General features: G+C 43.2%; 1 protein-coding gene across 2 annotated transcripts in view; it reads left to right on the forward strand.

Moving 5' to 3' along the window:
* Positions 1 to 12037, forward strand: part of adgra2 (adhesion G protein-coupled receptor A2) — a 44224-nt gene that overhangs the window by 30135 nt on the left and 2052 nt on the right. For both annotated transcript variants that reach the window (XM_080432332.1, XM_080432333.1), the window contains 16 exons: positions 1796 to 1867; positions 3608 to 3679; positions 3787 to 3858; positions 4355 to 4518; positions 4928 to 5141; positions 5423 to 5587; positions 5968 to 6166; positions 6607 to 6756; positions 7218 to 7379; positions 7790 to 7990; positions 9300 to 9489; positions 9975 to 10183; positions 10307 to 10434; positions 10615 to 10738; positions 10833 to 10981; positions 11821 to 11910. In XM_080432332.1, the coding sequence (XP_080288458.1) occupies positions 1796 to 1867; positions 3608 to 3679; positions 3787 to 3858; positions 4355 to 4518; positions 4928 to 5141; positions 5423 to 5587; positions 5968 to 6166; positions 6607 to 6756; positions 7218 to 7379; positions 7790 to 7990; positions 9300 to 9489; positions 9975 to 10183; positions 10307 to 10434; positions 10615 to 10738; positions 10833 to 10981; positions 11821 to 11910 (2361 nt within the window). The remainder of the gene's footprint in view (positions 1 to 1795; positions 1868 to 3607; positions 3680 to 3786; positions 3859 to 4354; positions 4519 to 4927; positions 5142 to 5422; positions 5588 to 5967; positions 6167 to 6606; positions 6757 to 7217; positions 7380 to 7789; positions 7991 to 9299; positions 9490 to 9974; positions 10184 to 10306; positions 10435 to 10614; positions 10739 to 10832; positions 10982 to 11820; positions 11911 to 12037) is intronic.

Raw genomic sequence — 12037 nt, forward strand, 5'->3', positions numbered from 1 at the left:
TCTCCTGACCTCCTTTAACCTTGCTATTCCCACCTGGCCAATAAAGAAAAAGGGCTTCTTCTCAATTTCTGCAAGGTTAACTCTCATGCAGGTTTGCTGATCGGTGATGGTGAGGGTCATCTGGCTGAGCAGTTTAACACATGGGTGTGGGCACAGCCATGGGAGAGGGTGGAGTGTAATGTGGTGGGGGAGCATGAAATTAGATCTTCAAAAGGGAGTTTAAAGAAATTAATATTTATAGTTTTGAAATAGCCAGAATAGCTTTATCGTGGGAAGGGCCACTTTCAAGCAAGCACCAAAACGAGCTAGTCATCTTAGATTCCAACAATATTTTCTTTGGTCAAGTTCTTGCATCTCTTTGCTAGCCTCAAACCCAGGTGGCTGATGGGGTAAGATTTCTTATCTGTAGGCAGAAAAATATCCCGCTGGGTCCCACTGGTGGAGCCATGTTCGGGGCATATGTATCCACTCCCCGTCATTTTCACTTAAAGGGGCCTCTTGAAGTCCCAGTGTTAACCCATTCAGGAACGCATCTGTGTCATTGTAATCTGCTATTTTAGAAAAATCTTGAAAATTTTTGAAGATTTTTGAATATCTATATTTTTTAAGTGAACATTTGTAACTCAAATAAAACAATCTTTGCTTCTGGGGGGGGGGGGGGGGTCCCTGGAACAAAACATTTTGAGATATACATACAGGCCAAATACATACCTAAAAATGTTTGCTTTAAAACATATATTATATATTACTCAAAGATTTGCACACATTTTCCATGATTTTTCAAACAATAGCAGGTCTTCAAGCTCTATGAGCGCGTATATTTGCTATTTTTGAATAGCCAAAGAAATAAAAAAATCACACCCAGTGTGAAGTGGGCGGTGTGGTCAAAGTGGTCATCACAGTGGTCATCACAGTGATGGAAGTTCACTTAAAGAAAAGTAATATTTCTGAAGTGGGTGGTGCTATTTATTAACAATAAACAATAAATAAACTATGGTTGGTCCACAATGGATGATTCACTTAAAAAAAATCACACCCAGTGTGAAGTGGGCGGTGTGGTCATCACAGTGGTCATCATAGTGATGACTGAAACAGGAGATAGGTTCCTGTCCTATGGGCCTCATAGTGATGGAAGCTCACTTCCAAAAAAGATTGATTTTTGGAAGTCCATAATCTTATTTATAGGTTATTAATGTCATCATGTGTCTCGCTAGCCAATCACAGTGCTGAATAGAGTCAGCCAATAGAGTCGGCCAATCACAGTACAGGAAAGTGGGCCAGGTGGGCCAATCACAATGCAGGAAACTAATACTAATGAGGTGTCCCAACCTCACTTATAGGGGCGTTTACACCGCCCAAAAAACATAAATGTGTTTTTTTAAGTGCATGGTCCTATTTATAGGGCTATGCACATGTGTCATGTGTTTCACTAGCCAATCACAGTCCTGAATAGAGTCAGCCAATAAAGTCAGCCAATCATATTACAGCTAGCATTGAATGTGTAGGGGTTAGGGGTGTACAATAGTGGCCAATCACGGTGCAGGGTTAGGGGGGTACAATGGTGGCCAGTGATTTGCATTGAATGTGTAGGGGTTAGGGGTGTAGGGGGGTACACTGGTGGCCAATCACAGTGCAGCGAATGTCGATGTCCAAACCTCACATATAGGGGCGGTTGCACCGCCCAAAAATGACACAGATGCGTTCCCGGTCTTAATGGATTAAGATGTGCCTATGTCATGGATCCATGTATTGGGAAGTTGTTATTTCATTGACATGATGTTTTCTCCCTCCACAGGGACCTCAAGCACAACCTAATCAGCACAGTCATGCCTGGAGCATTCCATGGCCTGCCTGAGCTTAGGAAACTGTAAGTAGACGCTAACTTAATTCACTTTAAACAATACCTGAGAGTGCATTCTTTGCTGTGACCATGCGTGCAACAGTGATGCCGTAGATTTGAGGGGCAGCCAAGCAAGCCCTGCTTTAAGGGAATTAACAGTATGTTTGGAATGCATCTGACCGACCAGATTGCTTGGCTGAAACTACCCATTGTATAAAATCTAAACTCATAGCAGCAGATGTATAAATAGAAATCATAAACACAGGCATGAGAATTTTGAATGCATTTGTTTGGTATGAAGAAGTTTGTGCAGTTTTTGAACGACAACACTGGCTGTGGTGCTTGCCACATTAAGAATCACACAGTAGTTGTTGAAAGAAGCAGCGCCCACGTATCCCCTCACATTGTTCTAAAGCCCATACTGTTATGACAACTCATGGCAGATGTCATGCATTATATCCAGCTCCTTGTGTTAGCGTAACCATAAAGGTTTGGCTCGTATATTCACTCGACTGTTTTGTCCTAGTCTCATGTTGATCTTTTGTGGGGTCCTGGGATGACATCTCTGGTGCCCTGCAACGTCGCCAAGCAAACCTCAGGGCCACGGCGAGGTTTCTCTCGTGTCATTGGATGTGACAGGGCAGCAGTTTGCAACCACTCGCTGCTCGCTCATTGTGTTCTCGGACAGTGGTCTGGTCACGGAATGGCCGGGTGCTCGTCCTGCTTCGCTTCTCTGCCGCGTGACACCCCCGTATCCCCTCACCCACCCACCCACCCACCCCTCCTCCCTCTGCTTGTGTTTTCCCTGCAAGGTCTGGGGCTTCTCAAAACAAACAGGGGGCGAGATAAACACATGCTTTGCACAGTTCTCTGCTGGATAGTGTCAGACAGGCAGCAGAGCACATCCCTCTCTGGCTGTGGCGATACATCACACTCATAGTCAAAGAGAACAGAACAGGGGCCTTGCTTTTACTCCGCTGCTGATAAGCTTTTACAGAGGTTCCTCATCAACTAGTGATAAAGGACACTGACAGGGGGCTATAGTCTTGTTTATTTTGTGATATTTATAGTATAGTATTTGGTTAGGGATATGGTATGTACTATGAACAGGTATTGTAAAATGTGTGATTATATGCAGACCAAACCTTTAATCCACATAAGGTCATACATAACAGTTACTATTTGCACATGACATATATTACGTATACTAACAATATAAATCATGAAATGTTATCATCTGGTATTCATTTTATAACTAACACTCAACTTTTAATCACGAGACTATGTCCTTTGATATTTTGATATAAAAAACAAAACAAGGATACAATCTTATGATTAATTGTTGATTTGTAGTTATAAAATGAATAACAAATGACAACATTTCCTGATTTAATCTAGTTTATGGTGCTTGTATACGTGACAGTAAGCCTGCTCTTATAAAATGAATAACAAATGAGAAGATTTTGTGAATTACATTGTTTGAATACGTAACATACAGTATGTACGTAACTAGTTATCTATGGTGAGACATAACTTACTTACTACTAAATTAGTATCCATTGTATGTTTCCTAATGAGATCATGTTGATGTGTTAGATATTTAGACACATTATCTAGAAAAAACAGGCACACAAGAAAAACACGATAATCTAAAGTGTCAAGATATCACAAATATGTGAATGATTGATTGAAGCCAGTCATCATGACAATAGTTTAAAAATAACCACCAAATCTGTGCCCTTCTCCTCGTCTTTTCACGCCTTTTAGTGATCTGTCCAACAACCGCATTGGCTGCTTGACTCCAGACATGTTCCAGGGACTGACAAATCTCACCAAACTGTAAGAGACAGATAGGAAAGATATACACACTGACTAAAAAAACACTACACTGTTTGCATTGTGGGGTAAGTACCCAGTTGAATTGTTGGTCTATTCCCGTTTGCTAGGATTCTCTCTGGCAACATTATATCTACTTTGGATCCAGGTGTGTTCCAGGAGCTGCCTTCCCTCAAGCAAGTGTGAGTACTGGACATTCAGTGTGCTCAAATAGTTTTTTAACACGGTATTGCATTTTCTAACCACGAGCAAAAATACTACTAACAAATCTCATGTAGAAAGCCTGTAGTGTTTATTAAACATTACAAATGTAAGTAACCTTTATACAGCCTAAATATGAATATCATGTTTATCTGTCACATCAGCCCCTTCATCAAAACCCCATACATTTTAGAGTGAAAACAAATCTTCAGTCCAATAAATCCCTATGTAAACAAAAGTGGCGGGATGACTATGTTTCAACAGTTTGCAATATATAACAGTTGAGTGTTGGGCCTTTAAGCAGTGGACATTATTTAGCCATATGTGATATGCTGAGCCTATAATGGATACAGTCACTATATTTCAGATAGGTAGTAATGTGTCTTGTCCAAAGAACTCGTTTTGCCATCAGAGTGAAAGTATACATCCCCCTTGTTATCTAGCATGATAAATCACCATCCTCCCTTCTCTCACCAGGAACTTCAACTCAGACTTCCTGTCATGTGACTGTGGCTTGCGCTGGGTGCCGGGGTTCTTTCGCACAAGCTCTGCCCGGTTAGGGGATGAGACCCTCTGTGCCTATCCAAGGAGCCTGCGTGGAAAGCCCCTGCGTGGACTGAAGGAGAGCCAGCTGAGCTGTGGTAGGAGCCTGCTGCTGGCTAGTAGAAAGCTCAATGCATATGAATGAGGTGGTTCACCGCTCTTTATTTCCGACACTCAGGAAACTTGGGTTATGAATGACAGAGACTGTGTACTCACAGCGACATCATCTCAAGATGTTCCCCGTTTTTAAAGCACTAGTAAACCAAAATAAGGCTGCAATGAATCTTCCATCTTTCCAAAAGCATCAGCGTGCTGTGTTGTTGGCTAATCCTGTGGTTTGCCCTCATGAATTGGTGTTGTCTGCATCCAATAGTTCCTACATAATTCATTCATAATAGCTTCCGTGGAAACATTTAGCCAAGGTTAAATAATGAGAGCGTATAGCATAGATTTGCCGGAACGATGGAGCAGTGCCCTCATCTGCTCCTTCCTGCGTCCGTTCCTCAGATGGTCCTCTGGAGTTGCACACCCTGTCCCTGCTGCCATCGCAGCGTCAGGTGGTGTTCAAAGGCGACCGGCTGCCCTTCCACTGCACCGCTGCCTTGGTGGACAGAATCACCACTTTGCACTGGCGTCACAATGGTCAGCTGGTGACATCTAACCCAGAGATGGGAATCCAGTTGGAGAAAAGTGTAGTGCATGACTGCACCTTCATCACCAGGTTAGCCAAAGTTATTAGAGACTTGCTTAGTCACTAAAAAGTTCAGTTTTCACTCTTTGACCTGCATTGTGTTCAGATGGTGATGATGTGATTCATTCAATCCATTGCTTTCCATTCTACTCAACACTCAAATATTTTTCAGTCAATATTAATTTACAAAGCATTGCACATTGAGCAAACTGATATGCTTTGAAGACGGACAGTTTAATTCATTCAGATGCTTGAAAGATTATGTGGTCACAATGTATAAATAATGGCCTGTCTATCTCCTTTACTGGCAGTGAGCTCATCCTATTCAATGTGCATGTGGAGGCCAGCGGAGAGTGGGAGTGTGTGGTGACTACTGGGCGGGGTAATACTTCTCGCAGTGTTGAAATAGTGGTACTGGAGAACAGCGCCTCCTTCTGTCCAGAGGACAAAGTTGTCAACAACCGGGGAGAGTTCAGGTAAGTTACAGCAGTGGTTCTCAAACCTTTTCATGTCAAGGACCCCTGAATTAAAATAAATGTAAAGCTGCGGACCCCCCATCTGATTTTTTTTTGTGCCAGGGACCCCCATACAAGATTTTTGTCATTAAAGTGTTTCCCCAAAAAATGCTCAAAAGGTTTCAAATGTTTTCAAGATAAAAAAAAAAAAGCAGATCTACAAGCTCACAATGCTTCGCGATGTGACTCAAATCGTGACGTGTTGTGAGCTTATAGATTGTCAACGTATGACCCCTGGGGGTCCCTGGACCCCACTTTGAGAACTACTGAGTTACAGTAACTATTATTATGCTCCCAAAGACACCAATCACACTATATTAAACCCTGCTGTTAATTCCCAGGTGGCCAAGGACCCTGGCAGGCATTGTGTCCCACCAGTACTGCCTGCAGCTGCGTTACCCCTCCCTGTCTGTGGATGGAGGTATGGAGCAGAAGAAGGCTTCACGTTACTGTGACCGTTCAGGAAAATGGCAGGAAGGTGACTACACCAACTGTCACTATACCAACGGCATCACCCGTGTCCTGCACACTTTCATTCTGGTCAGTATTATACTGTTAAAGGTTGAAGTTGGGGTTCTGGTCTGGTTAAGGTGCATGATAAACAAATTTCAGCAACACTTGCAGTACTGTCAGAAAGTAGCTTTATTTTTTTAAATAAGTACTGCAAGTGTACTGTACATTATTTTCCTCCAGTATTGCCATTATTTTTGTCAAAGTTTAACGCACACACACGCACACGCACGCACACACACACACACACACACACACACACACACACACACACACACACACACACACACACACACACACACACACTGTGTGAATAGTGTTGAGCATGTGACACGCTGTAAATCTACTACTTCTGCTTATTCTATTACGTTATTTCTTAGTTTGAATTATTACTGCACAGTTTAAATTGGGTTGCATGACTGGGTGGATCTTGCATATTGCTTCCTCAAATCTTTGCTTGTGTATTTCAGAGGCCCATTAATGCATCTAATGCAGTCACTGTGGCGCATCAGGTGCGCTCATACACCCTAGAGGCAGCAGGCTTCACTGACTCGGTGGATGTGCTGTATGTAGCCCAGATGATGGAGAGATTCATGGAATATGTCAAGCAGCTTCGAGAGGTGTGACTTTAAATACGTATACATGTATTTATATTTACAGTGTGTGTGTGTGTGTGTGTGTGTGTGTGTGTGTGTGTGTGTGTGTGTGTGTGTGTGTGTGTGTGTGTGTGTGTGTGTGTGTGTGTGTGTGTGTGTGTGTGTGTGTGTGTGTGTGTGTGTGTGTGTTTTTCAATGAGCTTGTCAACTGTATTAATGACATCAAGGCATCAACCACTGGATGTCCCAAAACTTTCTACAGCTAAATAAATTCTAGACTGAGATGCTTGTAGTAGGTCCTAAAGGTCGATTAGATACACATAAAATAAGCAAATAAAATATAAAGCATGATTCGGCTCTTGAAACGATACAGAATTGATTTGCTACTTATTATTTACAGCTCTCAAAGTTGATTAGGAATAGAAACCAATTTAAGTTTGTTTTAATATCTCTTGTGTATATCAGTATGTGTTTGTCTATTCCAGCTGTCGCAGGTGCTTGTAGAGATGGGCAGCAACCTTATGCAGGTGGATGACCAGATTCTGGCCCATGCCCAGAGGGAGAAGAGAGCCTGCAGCTCCATAGTCTACTCTCTGGAAACACTTGCTTGGCCTCAGCTCCACAGCCATGCTCAGGACCTCCCCATGGTAGAATCAATCAACCCTCAGCCACACCTTATGGACATGCACATACATTACAGTAGTCACAAAGTTACTGCTTGAAATCAATGTTTGTTGCATGTCACCCCCTTACATTTTATTGTCACAAGTTTAGTAAAAAAAAATCGTACTCCCAACGTTTTGCAGTTTAAAAAATACGAAAAGAGAAAATAGACAGAACAAAGGAAACAAAGTCAGATAACAGGACACAATGTCAAATATACATATAATGCATGGTCAAAATAGCAAACACAAATGAGGCAGAATATTGCAGTCTCTTGTTTCCTCTCTCTTCCCTGGTGTGTCCAATAGATTCCAAATGCCATAATACAAATCATCTTTGAAAAGTCACAATATTGAACTGTTTTATTTAGCTTTGATCAAACTGATATCCACAGGTGTCCAAAAACATTGTGATAGAGGCCTATATGGTTCGACCAGCACACTTCAAAGGTATTAGCTGCACAGCTTACCAGCGTCGTGAAGCCCTGATGGGCAGCTCAACTCTGGAAGGGATGGAGTCGTCCCCTGAGCAGCAGCTACACTTCCGCTGCACCATAGGAACACATAACACCTCCCTGAACAACTTCCCCTTGAAGGTGAGCAGAGAACATCCATCTTATTGTAGCTGTTCCACATCCATGAGTGTGAGGTTACGTCCTTGACATCAGCTGACCATATTATGAAATGGATATTTCTCCGATATTTTGGCCTATCCAAATATAAATGATATACCTGCGGGCCTCTGTGTCTGCCCAGAGCATCCTAACACAGTGTGTGTGTGTGTGTGTGTGTGTGTGTGTGTGTGTGTGTGTGTGTGTGTGTGTGTGTGTGTGTGTCAGAATCAGAATCAGAATCAGTTTTATTGTCACATCACAGGTTTACAAGGTAAAAAAGTGGGTGAAATTCTTTTTTGTACATCGTTCGTGTGTGTGTGTGTGTGTGTGTGTGTGTGTGTGTGTGTGTGTGTGTGTGTGTGTGTGTGTGTGTGTGTGTGTGTGTGTGTGTGTGTGTGTGTGTGTGTGTGTGTGTGTGTGTGTGTGTGTGTGTGTGTGTGTGTGCGTGCGTGCGTGCGTGCGTGTGTGTGTGTCGTCTGTGTGTGTGTGTATATATAGAACACTGGATTTAAACATTTAATCAGCGTTCTAGAACCGCGTTTGTTGCCTGCGATGTATGAGAACGTGAAGGCAAGAGTAACTGAAGGGCTGAGCCATAATTGTTTGCCTTGACTAGAAAAGTCTGCTCCTCAGAGCACAGCTCTACGCCAGGCCGGGTTGCCTACCCAGGGCCCACAACTTTGGAAGGCAGTCATTGCCACTTAAAAATCTTAACCTTTCAAAGAATGTTTAAAGAAGAATCTGAAAATGTCAATGACAGTTGTTAGGACATAAAACCCAAACTTTATATTGTTAATATGTTAAACATTTACTATTCTAGATTATCATGTTATTATTCAAATAAAGTTTACTAAAAGAAGTTAATAAAAGAAACAAGTTTTTTTCATTACAAATCAAGACTCAATAGCCTAACAATGAATAATGATATAACCGTCAGTGCTCTGTAAAAAAAACTATATTTTAAATATCGAAAATCGAATCATGACCTTAAAATCGATTGTGGATTAGGCGTATCGTGACACCCCTAATATATATATATATATATATATATATATATATATATATATATATATATATATATATATATATATATGTATATATGTATATATGTATATCTTCCCCCTCCATTTTTGTATAACTTGAAATGTACTTTACAGTGTGGTTGTGTACATTATTATAGTGATAGCAACATGCTGTACCGGCATTAGAATCCATGAAAGGGAACTGGTGTTTTACCACATAGAATTATGAGTGGTGATATAATCAATCCCGTGGTTCTCTCTTCCTCCAGAACTCTATAGCCCTGGCCTCTGTGACTCTCCCAGCCTCTCTCTTCCCACCTGATGCTCCTGCAGATTGTAAGCTCCAGTTTGTTGCATTCCGGACAGGCCGCTTCTTCCCATTGACTGGGAACTCAAGCATGGGTGGGGAACACTCTCGGAGACGTAGCGTCAACACCCCTGTCATCTTTGTAGGCCTGGGTGAGGAAAGCTTGTCACTCCTGTCTTTACAGAATCCATGGAAACCTCTCACTCTGGATGCATGAACGCACTACAATGTTCACTGTGACATTTATGCCCAATAATTGATTATACCCTGGTGATAGCCGATACAGATGAGGAGACATGGAAGTTTAGGGTCAGAAGGTCATTATAATCCCTGGAATGTCAGGAGAAAAATAGGTTAAGTGAATGAGAAATGCTCTCTCTTTCCGTAGCAAGCTCTGTAGTATGCCTTTGAGAAAGGCATGCTATCGTCATTGTGCAACTCCCAGATGTGAATACACAACTCTACAGTATAAATGTGAGGCAGGGCATGATTTTAAAAGAACATCAAAGCAGTACCAACTTTCCCTGTATAAATAAAGGTCAGATATAGGCCTAATGTCTAATTCAGTCAGATGCAGAATAATTAGCATGGTTTTATAGAATTTAATATGGGTAATTTCCCCTCCTCTCTGTGGCAGATGGATGCAGCATGTGGAATCATTCGGAGCCCATCTGGGTGTCTCTGCGCCACTTGTCTCCTGGCACTGATCCAGTGGCTGCCCAGTGGAGCCTCGGGGCACTGGAGAGGCAGGGCAGCTGGAGTCAAGAGGGCTGTCAGCTGGTCTATACTGATAGCAGCACCTCCACCTTGCGCTGCTCCCAACTTAGCAACTACGCAGTGCTGCATGTATGACAACCATAGTGTCTGTTCATTTATCATGTTATCATCATTTCATAATTTGTGTATGCTCAATGAGAACTCGACCAACTCAAACTTTTGTTTGTTGCTTTAATCTTTCTTGTGTGTCAGGAGGTGCCAGACTTTCCAAACTCTCTCCCTGTCTCAGTGAGGGTTCTCCACCCTGTGGTCTACGCCTGTACTGCAGTGCTCCTCTTGTGCCTGTTTACAATTATCATCACACACATACTGCACCACAGGTACTTTGCGTGTGCGCGTGCGTGTGCGTGTGCGTGTGCGTGTGCGTGTGCGTGTGCGTGTGCGTGTGCGTGTGCGTGTGCGCGTGTGTGTGTGTGTGCTCATTTGTCCATGAGTGGTGCAGATCTATACCCCACCATTGTTGTTGTTTTTGTAAAGCGTTTTCCCCTCAACCCATGCAGCTCCATACACATATCAAGAAAAAGCTGGCACACATTACTCAACACCTGCTTCCACATTGCCATGACAACAGCCATCTATGCAGGAGGCATTAGCTTGACCAGCTACCCAGTAGTGTGCCAGGCAGTAAGACTCTCTCACTTGTCTGTCCCATCATGTTTCATGCTACTGTTTGTGTGTGGGGTTGGATGTCTGATCCCACGTTTGTAATCTGTGCCAGGTGGGCATCGTTCTCCACTATTCCTCCCTGTCCACCCTGCTGTGGATTGGAGTTAGCGGCAGGGTCATCTACAAAGAGGCCGTGTGGAGAATGCCACGATTACCAGAGGGAGAGTCTCCCGCTCCACCTACTCAGCGACCTATGCTCAGGTCAGTGATGTCATCATGGCGAGCCACAACTCACCTTCGGTCAAACCATCGGGGGGTTGTCATTTTGCTGTCAGTAAGGATTATGTTTGACAGATGAGGGAGTTTTTTGTGTGCACGGCCACCCAAAGTGCAGCCCATCAAAGACCATCATTGTGTAGAGCAACCAAAGCGCCTCTGTTTGCAGGAAACCTTGGAGGGAATTAACAGTAGAGCAATGCTGTAAGGCACAAAGAAGCTAAACGCAGCAATGCACACCGAGTTCTCAGTGCAGGGGTGGCGAGGAATGTATGAGGCCAACATAACGGAGGTTGAGGGGTCTGTCGTAAATCTGAGCAGGGTATAAGAGGGGGCGCACTGTCTCCCTTAACTCTGTCTCCTTTTTCTTCTGTCTCCCTGCCCCCATGTTCCTGGATCTGTGTTCATACACTGTACTGCTGACCTCATTGGTCTTCCAGCCAACACCCTGTCGCCTACTCAGCCACATGGGGTCAGGCCTCCATTGGAGCTGAACTCCCCCCCCCCCTCCAATGAAAATCACACTCACTCACTCACTCAGACCGACTGGCCCTCGTAACAGTCCATCAGCTCAGAAAGAGAAAGAACAGAGAGCCTTGTTATGGTTAAAGACGGCCACAGGGAGGTAGAAACACAAAGAGGAAACGAACACGGACAGGGACACTTCCAAAACAATAATAGCTGCCAGAAACCTTTCGGCATCCTGCAGTATAAACAAGAAATGACATTGCACGCTTTTCATTTGTGAGTGAGCCACTCACAAATTCACAGCTGGGATTTCCGGTTTTGGCCTAAATGTTTTTCTTTATTCTCTATTTCTCTAGGTTCTATTTGATTGCTGGTGGAGTTCCTCTTATCATATGTGGGATCACTGCAGCTGTCAATATCAATAACTATGGAGACAACAGCCCTTAGTGAGTGCTTCTCTTTTTACCCTTGAGCCCTTTGACCCCTGACTTTGTGCCATTTTGTTTGGTGCCGAACTGAATATTGTTTTGTGATGTGTCGCGTACACAGAGATTCCTTGTTTTGCACTGACCC

Source organism: Gymnoscopelus braueri, assembly GCF_963280865.1.
Source record: "Gymnoscopelus braueri genome assembly, chromosome: 7".
NCBI lineage: Eukaryota > Metazoa > Chordata > Actinopteri > Myctophiformes > Myctophidae > Gymnoscopelus > Gymnoscopelus braueri.